The sequence below is a fragment of the Sphaeramia orbicularis genome, chromosome 4, assembly GCF_902148855.1.
Source record: "Sphaeramia orbicularis chromosome 4, fSphaOr1.1, whole genome shotgun sequence".
NCBI classification, from domain to species: Eukaryota; Metazoa; Chordata; class Actinopteri; order Kurtiformes; family Apogonidae; genus Sphaeramia; species Sphaeramia orbicularis.
Genome location: NC_043960.1, coordinates 39256088 through 39275123, shown reverse-complemented (window position 1 = coordinate 39275123; position 19036 = coordinate 39256088). Strand labels below are relative to the sequence as shown.

Sequence of the window (19036 nt, the reverse complement as noted above, 5' to 3'; positions counted from 1 at the left end):
TGGGGGAGTGCAGGGCATCAAGGGAATGAGAGAGAAAGCGAGACGAGTGAGCAGGAGAGGGAAATGTAGCATTGAATCCTAATGTCAGATCAGAGCTGAGCTGAGCAGCAAGGAGATCTCTCCTGCCAGCAGCGTACGAACATGCATCTGTATCAAGGGTAAAATATTGTGATCTTTGATTATTCCCTCTTTCACCTTTCATTAATGTCATCCAGATAGAAGGCAAAAGCAGCTTGACATGCTCACACGAGAGAAGAAAGGATTTCACAGACACACTGGTGAGATAGCGCAGGATTTTGACAGTACCCTTTGTTTCCTCTGTGCTGTTGCTGTATATTACTTCTCTGCAGTTGTAGGTCACATTCATTTCATACTGAGATGGAGCTTTCTGTAGCTTGGCTCAGCTTTTTATGTTCTGTTTGTGGGCCCGTGTGATAACAACGGAAATTGGTAATTTGCCCTCATCATGTGCAGTAAAAACAGAGAGGACATTAATAAGGAGGTTACTAACAGAATCACACAGAAGTACAATCAATCTCTCACATGCACAGACACGCACATACACACACTGGAATTGCGATGTGGTGTGACTACATCAAGGGTAGATACTGCAGGAAAATCAAAAAGTACAGGGAGATAAAGATAGAGCACAGTAAAATGTTGAAATCAGTATAACTACATTAATAAGGTCAAACTCATACAGAGCAGCAGCAAACTGTGTCCCACTGCTATTCATTACATACAAACCCACATATGTGCAAAGCCAAAGTAAGGACTAATTTTGTTAGTTTCTTCCTACAACTAGTTCTGATTAATTATTTTAACACTGACACATCATCATGAGGATATAATCATATCCTCATTTTATTCACTATGTAAATGCTTGCACTGAGATAATGCCAAAGTACAATGTAAAGTAGGGCTGCTCGATTATAGAAAAAAAAATAATCACGATTATTTTAGCAATAATTGAAATCACGATTATTAAAAACGATTATTTGTTAACCTTAAAGGTGTTTATTTATTTCTTGCAAAGCAATGTAAAATATACTCTTTAAACATAAATAAAGCTTTTAACCACTAAAACAAAGTATGTTCACTTTTGTATGAAACAAAAAAATCTTTGAATGCAAATAAGTGTACTGTAAATTCAAGTATGTTTCCTTTTGTAAAGAAATAGTGCACTGTAATTAAACTGCTATAGACTTGCCATAGAACTGTAGCAATAAAAAAAAAACCTCACGTAAAGTGCAAATTATAAATTCAAGTATGTTCAATGTAGTATGAAACAGTAAATTCAGTGGCGTGCCGTGAGGTTTCAGTTCAGGCCCTCTGTTTACATCAGCTATCTAGAATACGCACGTTAGGGTTATACAGGTTAGGGTTAGGTTAATACGGGAGTTACAGCATAAAGAGATTCGGAGACTGAAGATTGCATTGCGGACGAAGTTGTTTTTATGCGTTTCAGTTTTTCATAAGATTACGATAAAGGTGGCGGTGGTTCAACTTCAGATGGTTAAAAAGGTTTGTTGTGTTACCGGTCGGTGCGGACACAACTACGAAACACTTTTTGCACGTGATGTGTTTTTGCTCTTCGTCTTCTTCATCAAACCCAAAGTGATTCCATACAATTGAATTTGATTTGCCTTTTTTGTTTACCAAGCACTTCTGCTGTGATTCTCCTGCCGTTTTTCCAGACCGCTAGGTACAACTTTCCTCTTGGGGTGGACCTGCCGGCTAGCAGGCAGCTGTAGCTTAGAGGGGGGCGGGGCAGAGCAGCTCATGGTAGCTTGCGTGCGCGTGAATTAAAACTCAAAATTAATAATCGTTTTTTCTCGATTACATATTTTTTGTAATCGTTGTGTGTAATAATCGAAATCGTAATTGAATTTCGATTAATTGCACAGCCCTAATGTAAAGTCTTACTTCTATGCAGATGATACAGAATTAACAATGTAAGATACCACACAAGTGTATGTGAAGTGTATCTATTAACACTGTAAAGCCTGAACCATTAAATTATTGACAGGAAAACTCCAGCTCTTTATAACTGGAGCCCTTATTGGTCTTTCTGAACAACCCCAATTTTTTTTTTTTTCAAATATCAATTTCCATCAATTGTATGAGTTTTAATTTTGTATCATATTTGATACATCGGGTCTCAATGCTCAGATATTATTATTTTTGAACAAACAAAAACATAATATAACACAAACATGTCTAACAAATTGGTTATTCCTTTTCAAAAGTGGCAAAGTTCTGCCTCCTTCCTCATTAATGACAGTCTTGTAGTGTCACTGGAAAGGCCTCTGGTGGACAAATTCCTCCCCCCTGGTGGATTAAGATAAGATAAGATAAGATATACCTTTATTAGTCCCACAAGGGGAAATTCCAGGTTTACAACAGCAAAGTACAAAAGCACACAAGAGCAAAAGAACAAGAGCACACAAGAGCAAAGGAAGTGCAAAAACAAGATATACACAATCAAGAAAGCCATGTACCTTATTTACAGCTGTGCACATGCTGATCATACCACAGGTTTATCGCACGGTTTACTGTATTATTTATTGTATGGTTATTGCACACAATTTTTGGATTTTACATGAATTATCTGTGTATTGCATGTATCTAATTGTATACATCAGGTTTTTCAAGAAAAAATATCACACTGATCATGTAGAGGGCTTCAAAACTCATGTATCAAATATGAGACACTTGGCGTTACAGGGTTAATTTGTAACATTTTTATTTGCAAATTCAAGAAAGCAAGGTTTAAGCCTAATGTTTCCTGACTTAAATAATAATTCCAGTCTCTTCAACACAGCGAGGCATACAACACATTAATCAAACACGGGTATTGGATCAATACCCCGTATCGGCTGATACTCAAAGCCCAGGTATTTGTATCAATATCAGCACTGAAACAGATGGTTTGGTGCATCCCTAATACTGCTTTGCTCAGACTAGATAAATAATAATAGAGTATTAATGCCAAGTTCTTGCTTGAAGTGTGTGTGTGTGTGTGTGCGGGGGGGGGGGGGGGGGGGGGATTATCATAGCAGGGACAATGCTTTGTTTGTTTTAACAGAATGAAATGAACAAAAAAATAAAACATGTTTCACTGTCATGCAGGGATCCCATTTCTCCAGACAAATAACTTGATTGTACTACATACTTGGGGGTTGGAATTATAAAATAACAGGATGATGGAGAGATAAAGGAAAGACTGGGGGAGGGATACTAGGACACAGGATGACGACGATCCAAGGTGGGCTGACAGCCAATGAGTTGGTGACTTTGGCACTGGCATAGCATTTCAACCTCCATGCCTTCCTTGACCTAGGAAACTACTACTCTTGATATCACCGCTATATTACTCCACCCATGGTACACAGTACTGTAACCAAAAGACGCTGTCCTCCTGTCTCAAACCTGATAGGCCCAGATTTAACATGTTCCCCCTGTCATTGGCGGCTGCCCCTGCTGTCAGACTGGTCTTGTTAAACTGAGCTGTCATAGATTAAGAGACCCGATCAGATTATGATGCCAAATCTCCCTGCAAAAGCAGGCTCCCACAGTCAGTGCAGGATGGTCGCAGCAGTGCTTTAAGGTTTCACTTTAACATTCAGGAACCAGTCCCTGTTTCCAATCCAGCGTATTAGGTTGATGTGTGCCAGCAGTCCAGGCAGGCAGCTGTCGAGGGCTGTACCTTTCCCTAAAGCATGTTGTGCTTGCACTGCTCCCTGATTCCCTGATAACATTAATGCCAGGCAGATGTCCCCGAACAAGTCAAGAGATTTTCTTAATATTAAAGTTGTAGAGTGGCCTTTTTTACTTTGTCCCCTACTGAAATTCTTAAGACTCTCCTGTGGCTTTTAAGAACAACACAATATTGACCAACAATATCTTCTATATCAACAACAACCAAGACATTTGCTTCCCTAATGGTAGGAAAATCAATAGGTAACGAATGGGCTTATTTATATTTCAGGTGATGATGTGTTATGTTTTGGGTTTTGTGACAAGTTTATTGCTGTAGGGAAATGCTTGGAGTGTGAGGATGAAGATGTGCAATATAACAATGAAAAAAAAAAATGTCTGCGGATGGTGCTTCTGCTTCTTCAGCTGTTATCGTTTCCCACCAAATAACATCTGTTCCAGATGGGGACCTCTTCTGTATCAAGACGCTGCTGCACCTCTGTCATTAGTCGCAGTAGCTAATCAGTCAATGAAAAGACAGATCCGCCTCTCAGGTCTCCCTCAATAACTCCCTCCGCTGTCAAATTGCTCTTTGAAGTAAAAATTGGTTCAAGTGTCAGGTCAGAGTTCCTACAGCCAAAGGTAAGGCAGTCATTTGAAGACTCATTCTCCTTTCTGCTTATTCCCAGTGAGGCCTTAGCTGCCTTTGTATTCTCTAGCTGGGCCTCCTCTTCATGTTTATTGCAAAAAGGCAGTGAGTCTATTCTGTGTTTGGACCTGGCCACAAGCCCCTATGAACTCGGCTGTCTAGGGATACGCTTATTAACTTCTTTGCACAGAGAACTATTCGCCAATCATCCTTGACAATGCCAGTTTGCCTGATAGACTCATCAATGAGACTGGGCCAGGGGAAAAGTCAACAGAGCAGCAAGGAAGGATAGAAGGCAAACAAAACAGACATTAGGGGATACAATAAACCTAGAGCAAATATCAGCATGAGATCTAAGAACTCAAAAAAAAAAGGCACCATGAACCATGGCAAGGCCGGGGAAGTCAAAGCATGACCACATCAATGCTAATATTTCAAGTAAACCTGCAGTAATAATAGGGCTCCTTCAAAAACACACACACACACAAATACTTATGAATAATGTTAAAACGCTGGATCTTCCTTCATGCACCAAAGCAAAGGTTACCCCAATCATCTTCTGCTGCTGCCATTTTACAGCCCCAGAATGACTGCTTCTCTCTCCATTACCTCTGTACTCGTTTGACTGGCAGATAGGTGGAAAGAAGCTGGATGGAGAGTGGGCGGGTGGGTAATCATGGGACTGTGTGTCACAGTGCGTGCATGCTTGCAGCACTATTTGTCGTCTCAGCATGTGACACGGCGAAGGCAGGTGAGACGTGGCTGAGCCTAATTTAAAAGCCTCTTTACGGTGCCCACTGAACCAACGTTGGCATTCCCTAATGGTGCATCACAGGTGCGTCATCCAGCGCTATTCCTCGCCGTACTGATGTGTCCTGTGTCCTTGTCTGCTGCCACTCCTTTAATAGCTTAAGTCTTCGATAATATATGATTTTACAGATAGAATAAACTACTAGGTGGAGTATTTGCGTGTCCTTTTAGAGTACTTATCTCCATCTAATCCACTGCCTCCATATCTATCTTGAATCATTTAGCTGGGGCTGGTGTCCTTTCCAGTGAAATGGTAGCATGATGCAGCGATTTGAGTGAATGGCAATGACTGACAGTGAGAAAGACAGAGGGTGATATAAGAGGCTAATGGAGTTAATATGCTGAGATGGAGAGATGGAGGAAAGGAGATGTTAGATTGGACACTGAAAGCAGGTACAGAATGTGAATATACTGTAGCTGTAACTTCGCCGCTGTTCTGCCCATAACTTTCGTTCCTTCAAATATCTGCTGCTGGTCCTGCACAATAAAATATACTACTGTCATCACGCATGCAACTAACGTGTAAAATCTAGCTTTTATATAAAAACTCTTCAAATTTATGAGCTGGCATTTTCATTCATCTAGAGATGGCTTTCAGAGTGAAACTGCAAAGTGTTGTATTGTGTGGACGAAAATAAAAAGCTACTGCATATATTTTGAGGTGTCTTTCATACTGATGGGAAAGCATTTTGTGTCTGCCCATATCCTGAGGTGGTAAAAGCTCTTGTTTCCTTTTTTTCCCTGTCCCACTCTTTGTCATCACTTATTGCCCTGTCATTCCATCTCTTGGGTTTGCTCTTTTCTCTTGTCTTCTATTATTCACGTCCCCAGTTATGAACAATGATGAAAAGTCATTTTCAGCAGAAAAAAAAAAATGACAGCAATTATACAACAAATTTAAAACTGCAGTATTCACATTAAACACACTGAAAGAGAACATGGACATGAAAACACACACACATGAAGTTATTATTTTGACTCACAATCAACCATTTGCTTGCAGTAACAACTAGAAACCCCAGCATGACTTTTAAGAGTCACATATACATCTCAGTGTGCACCTTAATGGATGTTCAAAGTACAAAAAGAAGGAATTGTGCTTTTTTGTGGCTCTTTTTTCCTGGCAGTTTTTATATTACTGAAGCTCTGAAATATTTTTTGCCTTTCTTAGTGAAGCAAAACAAGGCATTTTCTTTTTTAAAGTGTGTAAGGAAGGAACAAAGGCCACAGAAAAGTGGAGCAGAAAACACACATCACAAAAAAAGAGACAGAAGAAAATTACCCAAGCAAAAACGTTACATTCTACTGTCGGTATTAATAATTAGCCCATTGTTATAAATCTGTTTGCTCTAAACACAGACTTTACAAATTCAATACTGCACATTGTGACACTTGTCTAACTGAGTTTACTCAACCCAAAGTGGGAAGTGAGCCTGTATCTTTGATGTATGAGTGTTATAGTGGTGTGTGTGCATGCATCCTCAGTCTGCTTTAATCTCCTCCCATCTGCTGGTGGACCTCCTCTCCCTGTTCGGAGGCCTGCTGCGCCCCGCCCGATCTGCCGAGCCTGACCCCACAGAGTGTATGTGTGCGGGTATGTGTGTGTGTTTGTGTGTGCGTGTGTGTGTGTGTGTGTGTGTGTGTGTGTGGTGGAACTGCTTGATGAGCCTGGTTCCTTATGAAGTGGTGTCATTAAGTAGGGAGAAGGAGCAAACGGGTGATTGCAGTGATTTGGCAGAGGTTGCACAGACCCTGTCCTCCAATCAGAGTCCTTGCCTGGCCTCCTCCAGCTCCACTGCAATCACAGAGCACCGAGTCCACAGAGATGCACACACACATTTACACGCCCACGCACAAATCCACACGCCAGGATGGGTTGGTCAATGACATTATCTGCTTTTACCGTTGTACCACAATATTTGCAGCAGCGATCAATTTTCTAATCAATCATTTCATTCATTTTCACTTGTTAAGAATTCCAAAACAGGTAACAGAAATCCTTTTTTTATGAATACAATTTACATTAGTACAAAGGATTCAGATTGGTGTGATGCGAAATTCATTTTACTGTCAAATATTTATTCATTTACATAACATACTACCCACCTCATTTATAGCATCACAGTCCACTCCAGTCTATTATATGACTTACAAATCAAAGCAGTATATTCATGCAGTACAGAAGCCAGGATCCACTGAACTACTATGTATTATCTGCATGTTTTGATATTTTCAAAGGCTTAAGAGAAAGAAAGAAAAAAAAGGCAAGAAGAAAAACGACAGAAAGCCACAGAGAGAGGGAGAGAAAGAGAGGGAGAGGATGAATTATAAAGTGTAGAGAATTGAGCACTAAATTGATCTGCAGTCTGTCTGTCCCCAAAGAGGTTGAGGAGCTGTAATGAGAATGGCAGACCAGATGCATACAGGGGCCGTCTCTTTCCCATCTCCATCCCTCTCTGAAAGAAGACAAGTTTGTTTCTCAAGGTGATTGTTGCGGTGATAAGGGAGAGGGTGTTATTAAGGGTGACAGCGGAGGGGCTGAGAGGCAGTGGCTGACTGGATAACCTTGTCCCCATCCCCGCCTCGCTTCCTTCTGCATGAGCATCTCCACCACTGGCCTGCCCTGCCTGCTTGCTCGTCTGAACACAATCTGCTGGCTGGAATTACCTCCCGGCCCCAGGAAAACTAAACATGATTTCTGACCTTTCCTTTCTGTGTTCAACAGTAACCTTTGCTGATCCGCCTACGCTACGAGACCCTCACAATGAACAAGGGATGGAGTAGAAAGGATGTGTGCATGTTTTTTTAAAGGAATTGTATTTAGCCTTATTTATGCCTGTTTGCGTATTTGCAGGCAAGTGCAGAGGTTAAAAGCATAATAATATGCACTATTTCCACATTAAAGGTTCACTGTGTATCATATATGATGTGTATATGTGTTAACTGTGTTGTTTTAAGTTCAAATGGGTTAAAACATTTGTAGCATACCTGTAAAATTACCACCTTCACTGACTATCTTGTTTACCTACATCCATGAGAACAGCCTTTCCATTAATTCCTATGTACGAGACCTGATTCAACAAAAAAACAAAGGCTGATGTTTAAGCTCACTCTCGAGTGCCTCAATTCATCTCTCTAGGTCCACAACAGCAGCAAAACTGCGCGACCCGAGCTACTGATTGCTTAAGAATGGAAGTATGGTAAGGTCAACAACAACTGCCACCCAGCATAACACAGACTCCAACACATGTTACAAAAGTGATGAAGCATACACCAGATTGTACCTTTAAAATATTTAAAACCAGCAAGGCCTATGCAACATTTTTGTCATTCTTTTTATGACTCGTATACATATCAGTGTTCCAGTAAAACCCTGTTTCAGTTGAAGACCCAAATGCTAAAAGTGCTGAAATCACATTTTGGACAATTCAAGTTGAGCTTATAAATATGTAGTATTTGTTTAGCTAAGTCCACCCTATAAATATATTTAACAGACTTTTTTTTGTGACTTCAGTACTTTTAGCACCAGGGTCTTGGTTTCCTGAGTCACAGTGAAAACACATCGCTACAAGTCACATTAGATATTCATCAGCAGCGGGAGTGGAAACACCTCCCATGATTCTACGTCAGTTCACACTGTCATGCAACTATTTCTTTGGTTACTGTCTTGATCAAGAAATTATACATAAAGTCTGTTTAAATGCACCAAAAGTAACACAGTGAAATTAAACACAAATAGCCCTGCAGCAAACACTATCAGGGCGAAGGTTTGAATGTCTTGGTACTGAAGCAAACTTCTGTCATTCTGGAGTTTGTGACGTGTAACATTGTAGGTGCTCCTGTGAGTTTTTCTCTACACAGTAAAATGTTGCTCCTTCCATCTGTGTATGTGCTGACTGAGAGTACCAAAGAAGTTGCAGTAATAATGTATTTGCTTGGAAAAAGACACTGTGTTTGCAGAAATACTGCATCTTTCAACTAGCTAAATTCATTACATCATCACTCTGCTCTCTCTTGTTGTTCATTGCTATGTCAGCAACTTTTGCATTGGTATTATCATTAGTAGTTTGTTAGATAAGGCTAATTGATCTCCACCTACCCAGTGTATTAGCGAATTGTTGTGATCTACTTCTTCCACTGACTCTGCATAACTCCTACAGCCTCAGCACAATCTGACCCTCAGGAGCAAAGCACATCCCTATAGAAATGATTTCATCATCTCTTTCTCTCTCTGTTTGTCTGTTGCTCTCCGGCTTTCTCTCCTCCTGTCTGTCTCTCACAAACCTAATTCACCCTCCTTCAAAATAAACTAGTTTGTGCTGATGTGAGGGTAAATTTAAGAGCTTACAGGCAGAGTGACCTGAGCATCCCGGGCCAGCTCAGTGGAGTTAGCTGACTGAACTCTGAGCTAGCAAAGGCCTGTGTATCAGTTTTGTTTGTGTAAGAGCACTAGAGGGGATTTGGACAAGGAGTGTGAGCTCTGAATGTATGACCCAGAGCAGGCCTTACCGTTGGATTAGCTCACCCTGATCCCCACAACCTGAGAACATGCTCCCTACTATTTCAAGATCTCTCCATTTGTGCCCAGCCAAGCACATTGTGACCAGTAATCTATAGTTTTCTTCTCTCTAAAGAGAAGATACATTGTTCAGCTTTTTTCTTTGCCCCTGCTGCCCCTCCCTCTTGGCATTTCATCCTTGTTTTCCCTGTTTATTTTGCACTTGCTCAATCTCACCCTCTCTCTCCCATTTTCAGTGTCAGAACAAATTCTCTTCTTTCACCTCTCTAGTCTCACCATCCGTCTTTTCTCCCCCTCATTCCTCTCCCCCTAACTACCCCTCTCTCCTTCATTCCTCCTCTCTTTTCTAAAGGGGATCAGTGGAGCTTAGAGGCCTTCCTGCTTGGTTCATTACTGCGCTGCTCTGACATCGGCAGCTTGTCTCTCTAGCAAGGAAAGGAGAACACCACTGATGTTTAATACATGGACCACTCTGTTGTCTTTTACGCCAGATAAATTCATCATCAAAAACTGTGCGTAGAACAGCAACAGAGCATGTAGCCCTGCTCTCTCAATCTAGATTCCCAATCTTTCTTTTTTTTGTCCTCGCTCTCCATTTAACTTATTGCCTCTCTCTCTCTGGTTCTCTCTCTCTCTCTCTCTCTCTTTGTTCCGTCACATCTCAGTGAACTGGAGCAAACCTTTTCATTGTCCTTCAGTTGAAGTAAACACACAAACACAATGCAACACTGCTGCCTGGCTCACAATGTGAAGCACAACTCATGAAAAGAAAACTGACCTATTCTATTCAGTGTGTGAGTGTATCGTGTGTGCATAAATATCCAGCCTATATGAACATGTTCCTGTGTGTGCACACATGTTCCTATTATCACGTACATCCAACTTCCCCATGTGTGCTTGCATGTTTCCATGAGAGAGAGAGGGAGAGAGAGCATGTGAGAGTATCAGAGCCGTAAGGGTATGTGTGTGTTTGCCTGTTTGTCCTCTCTGTGTGGGTGTATGCGTGGGCGGCAGGCCTGCCTCGATAATGCCAGAGCCTGTTTCTAATCCAGGCCTCCTCAGTGGGCTGTAGCTCTAGCTGTGCCAGGCAGGCCTGCTGCATCACCAACAGAGCCCAGCTGACAGCTAGCCTGCTCCTCTCTCTCTGTTCGCTCTGAGCTCAAAACTCTGACAATGGGTTAAGCCAGGAAATGAGAAGGGACAAATGGACAAAGAAGGAACAAAATGTGCTAGCTTTATACAGAAACGCGCCTGTGACATTGGTTTTACTGGGACAAAATATTGTTACAGAAAAATATCAGGTTGTTTCTTCTTGCATGTGCAGATGGATGCAAGGCCTGTTGCATTTATTACATAATTACCCTTTTCCTGGTTATTAGAGCTAACCACATATAGTTTGCATAATCGTGATAATCATCTCCAGTTACAGAAAAGGCATATTTTTATCACTGTATCCACATTCATTCAAAATTTGTAGCATAAAATGAACAGAAAAAGGTTGATTATTATTGCATTATTTGACTGATAATTTACTGTCAACTAAAATTTCAGTATCACAATACCTCTAATATACTGTATATTGCTAATGTATATGCAGGCACTGTGTGTGAGTTAAAGTGTGTGAGTTAAAGAGGCACTATTTCACTAAGTCACTCTGCACTTTTAGTCCATTGTTTAAATCAGCTGTCATACATTGTCACACTGTCACAATGATGTGTAAAACTACACAATTCTTTCTTTTCGCTTTTAATAGTATTTTTTACTCTTAACTCACACAGATATGGTGTACTATAGAAGAGTGACTTCCAAGTTAGGAAGATTTGCAGAATTTATTGTAGGCAACATATTGTGATTCCCATCCATAGTGTTTGAAAGCGATATAAGAAGAAATACTCTAATGAAATGGCCTGAAAAAATGAAGCAAGAAAGAGCAGGTAGTAATGTCTGAATGCTAAAGGGGATACTGCTGATAAAGGGTTTCAGAGGAAATCAAAGTGGTTAAAGCTGATTTATCCTGTGTAAGGACATCGAGCCCTCTAAGGAGGCACCGTACAGTCCCTCAAAAATGAAATATCAGCAGCAGTCAGTGCCAGTCATCAGTGTCATGCGTGATGGAAAATCAATCTATTTCACATCAGAGATGTGTGAGGAGAAAACGAGAGAGACAGGTCCCTGCTGCCTCCTCGCTGCACCTTTTTAAGCGTCTGCCCAACAGGATCATCTCAGAAAGGTCTACGTCATCAGTGACGGAGACATTCATGGTGCCGGTGGCTCAATGTGTAACGGCTGCTGTTCTGCTAGATTAGGTAGGTGATTGGCCATTAATATTCATTTCACAGTGTGTCTTTGTTAGGCGGCAGCAGGGGCTGACGGAGTGTTTGGATGGATTTACTCTACCGAATATTTCGCTTTCATTTCTCCAACAGAGGTGGTGTATGCATGTTGTGAAGCTACTTAGTAGTTTGGTGTATGGAAACTTTGACTCCTGTGTAAAATATCCACTTGTAATCAAATATTTAGAGAGAGCAGTACGCGTATATAATCTGCCTCAACAAGCATGGTTGATCATGTTTGATAACTGTCGGCAGGCAGATTCACTGCTACAGTAACAAGGGAGAACACAGTACGCTGGTCTGGGCCTTTCTGGTCTTAATAACTGCAAAGAGTGTCTCTTAGAGGAGCGAAGGTCCAGCAGGCATAAAACCACAGTAACAGGTCTGTCCCTAATGGACGGCAACCCGGCACAGGTGATCTGAACTGTCCTCCCCATAATGAGATTAAGGGACTAATTAGTATAACTGTGTGTTGTAGTGTGATTGTGTGTATGTGGTGTGTTCACTGAGGAATGTATGCCCCCCGTTGGTCTGGCCCCTGAGAGAGCAGGCCAGTCCAGGTCTGTCCCTGGTGTGCCTCCCTCTTAGCACTGAGACGCTAATTAATATATTTTTGCATCTAGTCTCTCAGCTCCTGAGCACCATGCAGAGACATACTGACAAGGTTATTGATATGCATTCTGGCAAATGCAAGCAAATAGGGATCAAAATAACAAAAATTTAATCTTGGCAGTTTTGACAGGGGGAAGTAATCAGAGCAATAATTATAGAAAATTCAGAGAGCATGATAAAATCCTCTATTTTTTTAGACTAAAGAGAAGGCGAGGAAGTAGAAGTAGGGCATGGAGGAGAAGAAAACAGTAGCAGGGCCAAGTAAAAACAGAATAAGAATTTGAGGAAATTAAATCAGTGATGGTCTCTCCATCAGTGATTATCACATCCCCTCTCTCCCTTGTTCCCTTCTGCCTCCTAACCCGTAAAAGTCATGCTAGTGTTTGAGGGCCCCAGCGGCGCCACTCTGACCTGTTCATTTAAGATGATGTGCAGCTCTCAGGTCTGTTCTATCAGTCATTTGTTCCTCAGTAGGGTCCCCACAGCTGGTCAATAAGGGGACCCCATACTGACCAAAGTGCCCTGGGAGCTCTAAAACTGGCCACTCACCTCCAAGTAAAGAGACAGCTGAGTGTCATTGTTAATGTGGACACACAGCACCACAATGGCAAAATCAATGGAGCTATGGGGGACATCAATCTTGACAGCACAAGACCCCTTTGCTTGTCTCACCACTTCTCTCCTCTAATGCTCTGAATGAATGGTTGGAGCAGGGAGGAGAATACGAACGAGAAAGAAAGAAATGGAAGGAAGGAAGAGAGAAAGAAAGAAAGAAAGAAAGAAAGAAAGAAAGAAAGAAAGAAAGAAAGAAAGAAAGAAAGAAAGAAAATGGAGGCCTGACAGTGATCTTTATTGGCCTTTCCTCCATCTTTCTCGGGGGGTTATTCTGTCCTTTGAAGACTGTGTGCATTTGACAGGCAGCCAAGTGGCCAGCCATCCTAATTCACCCAAAACAGGCAGAGGTTTTAGGTAAAGCCTCAGAAGTGCAGCACGGCAGCTGTATGTGGTTGGCATCATTCTTGCATTTTCTCCCCCCTGCCTGTTTTTCTCTTCCAAATCTCTCACTCTCTCTCCGTCAGCATGAAGAAAGGTTGAAAACAGCGTTCCCTCTTTAAATAACAAGACGGCACTTGCTTTGTTACGGGGTGACACATGAGATGCACACCAAAAAATAACACGGAGGGTTCATTGTTTCTGCCTCTGACTTGGAGGAAGCCTCCTCATCCCATTAACATATATGCAGATAGGCAGCGAGTAAATGAAAGCCTCCAAAAACAGGAGAGATCAAAGACGACAGAATTAAGGCCAAGTAATGAGGATCTTGGCAAGAACCCTGCAAATTTATTGATTGTTTGGCAAGCTGTACGAGCTCCTGCTCCATTTTTTTCCCTCCCTCTATACCATTTACTCTCATGTTTCAATGCACACAAACCAAGCCGTGTGGGCTGTAACAGGGCCGCTGCGTTGCTACAGCTCTGGTATCGAGCCTAATCACTATCTCGTTTACAGTGCAACGATAATGTACTTGGCATAGGGAACAAAAAAAGAGAAATGGGCAGCGGCACAGCCCATCACAGACCCACATCCTTTCAATAACACAGACTCTTGTTCAGACTCTAATCAATTACAGCCAGTACAAGGGCACAAGCAGGATGAGACTGTGCTAAAGAAAGAGTGAGATTAATCCACAAACACAGTGCATTTGAAACAGTAACACATACAAAAACTACAACACGGTATGGAGAAAGTGAGATTTAAGATAGTTATACAACAAATTATGTATGCTCAAGGCAAACCAAGGAGACATCATATATATTTGTGTTTGATGAAGATATATACATACATAAATGTAGTTGCATCGCTGTTGAAACTTATTGAGAACTTTGTAAAAAATAACGATAAACATGTTGCCATAATGTATGCAGGTGCAGTAACAGAATAAAAAGGACCTGGGATGAGATAAAAACAAAGAATGTTGGCTACAGAAACATTGTACTTTGAGAGATGAACAGATGAGATCAGAGGGAATGAAAGAAAAGAATTAGCCTAGATGGGGCAGATGAAAAAGAGACATGAATAAATGATGAAGAAAAGGAGACAACTACCTCCGCGGCTCTCACTGTCAGCTGGTTTCACCTGGATGGGGCGAGTCATCTGGAGGAGGGGAGAGAAGAAGAAGAAAAAGAGCAACAGAGGAGGGGGTTAGTGCTGGTGAGCTGTGTTGTTATGCCACAACAAGAGGCCAAAAACCAAGGATGTCAACAGCCTTTCTCCCATACTAATAGCTGTTCTACGATACTGATCAAAGTGCCGTGGCTGGAAGGCACACTCAAACACTGTCCTGCAGCTAAGTTGACTTGACACCATGGTGTTTCTATTGTTCATTATTCAGTGGAAACAAAACAACATCACATACCCACATAAAAGAGCGTGTGTTTATGTGTATATATCTCGATATCCATTGGTTTGTCAAAGGCAGGTGCATGGAGAGGTGGCAAGGCCGCATGTGTGTGTGTCTAAGTGAGAGAGGCCTAGGCACTCCTAATAAAAGTGAATCCAGCCACAGGAGGAGAGAGATCAATGCAGGCCTATTGATCCAGGCCCTTGGGCTGTGGAGAGTGTCTGGCTAGGAAGGATTCTCTGGTTAGGAGGCTCACTCTAATCCACTGGACCCTGATAAGAATGGCATTGCCTGGATTAGATGCCTCTGTCATCACAGTCTTTGTGTCACGCTCGCCTCCTTCCCCCAATTTTACTTCCTGCTTTTTTCATTATTGTTGTTCAAGCTGAGCAATTTTACTAGACTTGGGTCAGATTTGTTTGGAGGAAAAGTTTGAAGATGTAGTTTAGATGTAGAATATGTTTGTTAAAGCGGCAGCAATTATTGGACATATCCCTCCAACTGTCAGTAAATACACACACCCCTCCTTTTTGATTCAAAACAAAGAGATTTAACACAAAAAAAAAAAAAATGCACGTTTTAATAACACTGGGGCCAAAAGTGGCACAAATTTATAACAAGATTACTGGAACATAAAACCACCCTCTTACCACTCCCGGCCATTTACAGTAAACCATTTGTTGCTGCCATTAAAGTATCTTTTTATTGCTTGAAACTATAGGCCATTCCAAAGCATCTCACTGAAATCACTAAAAACTGCGCAGTGGTGATATTTTTAATCTGACATATGTATATTTTGTTCCGTCACTCTATCGTGTATCTTTTGTCAGTTCAGTTCCAGGGCAGGGCTGAAAAGGTCAGATTTAAAGACAGGGCAGTCCAATAAAAGCATGACATGTTCAAGGAGAAACACCGTAATGGGATTTTAAAATGTCTTAATAACATGCTGATATATGGGGGAGAGGCCCAGGCCCGATTCATTAAGTGCTAAACGTATCCATTTTCACCTTGAGGAACTGAGTAACCTTCCCACACTGAAATTATTCCATAAATTTAACCATCGTAAATAATAACTAGCACCACCTAAGACTTTGGAGGAAAACAGGGAGGATGTTATGCTTGTGAAGGTTGAGGTTTTGTTTCTTGGCTCCTATCCTTCTCCCTCACCATCTACAAGTGACTTCACTTCCTTGTACAACAAGAGTAAAGTAACCCTACAGTATGCTAATGCCAAGCCACAGGGCGCAGTGCTCCACAGCGTGTACAGATAGATTACAGAATCAACCGCGACAGTATCGCGCGTGTGTTCAAAGCAACCTCTGAGACAGAAACACCTCCGAAAGAGGAAAAAAACATCCGCAAGACAAATTCACATATAACTTTACAACCGTCTGCAGCTTGAAAAGGAAAACGGAAGCTTTGAATTTGCCTTTGACGAGTCAAACGGACAAAAGATGCCGCCATCCCGCCAGTTGATTTTTGTTCAAATGCATGACTGCGGAGGCCAAATCCACGGCTGGAGCTCGTCTTCCATGCTATGATCTCAGCCGTCACTGCAGGGAGCCTGTGTGTGTGGGAGGCAACTCTCTCTAAAGCTAGTTACTGTTCAGCCTCCAACATGCCAGCTTAATGGTCTATTTATTTGCCCGAGAGCAATGCATTATGGTCCTGAACAGTCACCGCTGATGGCTCTCAGTTTGTACCATTTTCGTTGAACATGTATTAAGAAATAGTGTCATTCCAGCAGGAACTGAGTACACGTACGGCACGGCTGTTCCTTATGCCTGCTCACAAACACATTACAGAGATTGTAACTTTAACTAAAATTTATGTGTGCTGCCGTTGCCAAGGAGACCATTCATTAACTCACTCGGCGCTTTGTGGGTTGGAGCTTCTCAACACACCCACTATGAATTGACTGAAACAGTCGTTGCCGCTTTTCTCTACAAGTCGAACATGTTTAATTGTGATGTTTTCCTCCATCCTTTCACTGTATCCATTCAGTTAAAAGAACGCTTTAGGTAATTGGGGTGGGCTAAAAGTTAAACTGGACAAAGACAACAACAGACGGGGAGAAGTGTAAGACAGAGGTACAGTACATACACAGAGAGGGAGAAAGATAAGAAAAGCTGCCTGCGACTCCTAGATAAGATTGCTTTCCTGTTGAGTGGCATTTCTACTCAACTCACTCCATCCTCCTACCTTTCACATACTGAAAAAGAGAGTTGCATTACAGCACTAAATAAACACTATATATTTACTGTGCCAGTCAACCACCTGCCTGCTAATGGGATCATAAAAAAAAAGGTGCTGTTTTTTTGAGACATCAATTATAAATGGACCACATAGCCAAATAATGACAACGTGCTTTAAACATTAAACTAACAAGTGGTGCCAGGCACAACAAACCCCACCCCTCGCATGTATTGTATCTTATTTTGGAATCAATCCAGTTGATATCATCATGTCTATGTGTTTGGTGATGTCAGCATATCAACTGCCGCTGTATATGTGCCAAGTTTGAAGTAAATTGAAACAAAAATGGATGTTTTTACAGGCATTTGAAATTTCACCCATTATAAGTAAATGGGACAAAAAAAAAAGATTAAAAAAATGAATACAAAATTTGAACTTTGACCTACTTTTCCCAAAATGTTACCACATCTATTCTGGGTCACTAGAAATCTATAAACCCAATTTGGTATGAATTCAACCAATAATTTTGCTGCTACAGACATGTGAAATTTCACCCATTATAAGTAAATGGGGAAAAAAAAAAAAAAAAAATTAAAAATTCATTAAAAATGTGAACTTTGACCTACATTTTCCAAAATCTAATGACATCTAACATGTGTCACTGGTAATCTATAAGCCCAACTTGGTATGAATTCAACCAATAGTTTTGCTCCTACAAATATTTCAAATTTCACCTATTATAAGTAAATGGGGAAAAAAAAGATTTTAAAAATTTATAAGAAATTTGAACTTTGACCTACTTTTCCCAAAATGTAATCAGATCTATTCTGGGTCACTGGCAATCTATAAACCCAATTTGGTATGAATTCAATATAACAATACATGTAACACTTTGCTTTTTTGTACAGTTATATCATCACCATTTTCTAATAAGCTGATGATTCACAACAAACCAGTGGCGGTAAAAGCTTCAAATTATTGACCGTTTTTCATCTTCTTGCAGAAAATACTGTTTTTGTTTTCTTTCCCCAACTCGGGTTGTCTTTCTCTCCTTTTCTTGCTCAACAATCTGTGCTGCTCTGAGGCTTTTGACAAATCTATACTTCCATATGCTTTTATTGAGCCGCCTCATTTGCCCAATTAAGCCTCCAGTCAGTTGAAGTGAAGCTCTTAGCAGTAGTATGCCACTGTAGAATATGAGGAGTGACAGAGACAACCACAGGCTTAGGGTATGTAATGCAGTGTGCAACAGGCCTAAAATACACACAGTATATACATACGGGATGTTGGGTGGCAACTCTCATTTTCTTTTACTACATGGCTGCAGTGTTATGGTTAACATGTGTAAATGCAACTATTCTTAAGCTGAACATTTGAAGACACTGCAGTTTTCTGTATCTCTATCACATCCTGAGAAAGAGTCTTTTTTCATTTTCCTGAAACTAATATTACTCTAACTACAAAAAGCACCACAGTCCCTTGGCTCCTTCTACAAAAGACAATCCACTGTCTGATTTCAAATTACACAGAGCAAGTCAAGGAACGGTAGTCAGGACTTGGCCTGTTAGTAGTGTGGAGGACTTGGAGTCTGCTGTTGGCACTATCTACAACAGTAATGAGTTCATGACTAGTAGGGTTTAGTGGAACTGAGCAGTGCAGTCCCAGATTCCACACTGATGAAACTCCTCAGAGGACTACCAGCAAGACAATAAGACAGCTTTGAAAACTGCTTCAAAAACTGTGAAATGGCACGGACCCTACTTCATCATGAGAGATGGTAATTGGTAGGATGATATTCTTAACAAGACTATTATTGA

The 19036-nt window shown here is 41.1% G+C and overlaps 1 protein-coding gene across 8 annotated transcripts in view; it reads right to left on the bottom strand.

Moving 5' to 3' along the window:
* The window catches only part of celf5a (cugbp, Elav-like family member 5a), a 225994-nt gene that overhangs the window by 92585 nt on the left and 114373 nt on the right, over positions 1-19036 (bottom strand). For all 8 annotated transcript variants that reach the window (XM_030132527.1, XM_030132530.1, XM_030132528.1 and 5 more), the window contains exon 3: positions 14728-14776. In XM_030132527.1, coding sequence (XP_029988387.1) covers positions 14728-14776 — 49 coding nt within the window. The remainder of the gene's footprint in view (positions 1-14727; positions 14777-19036) is intronic.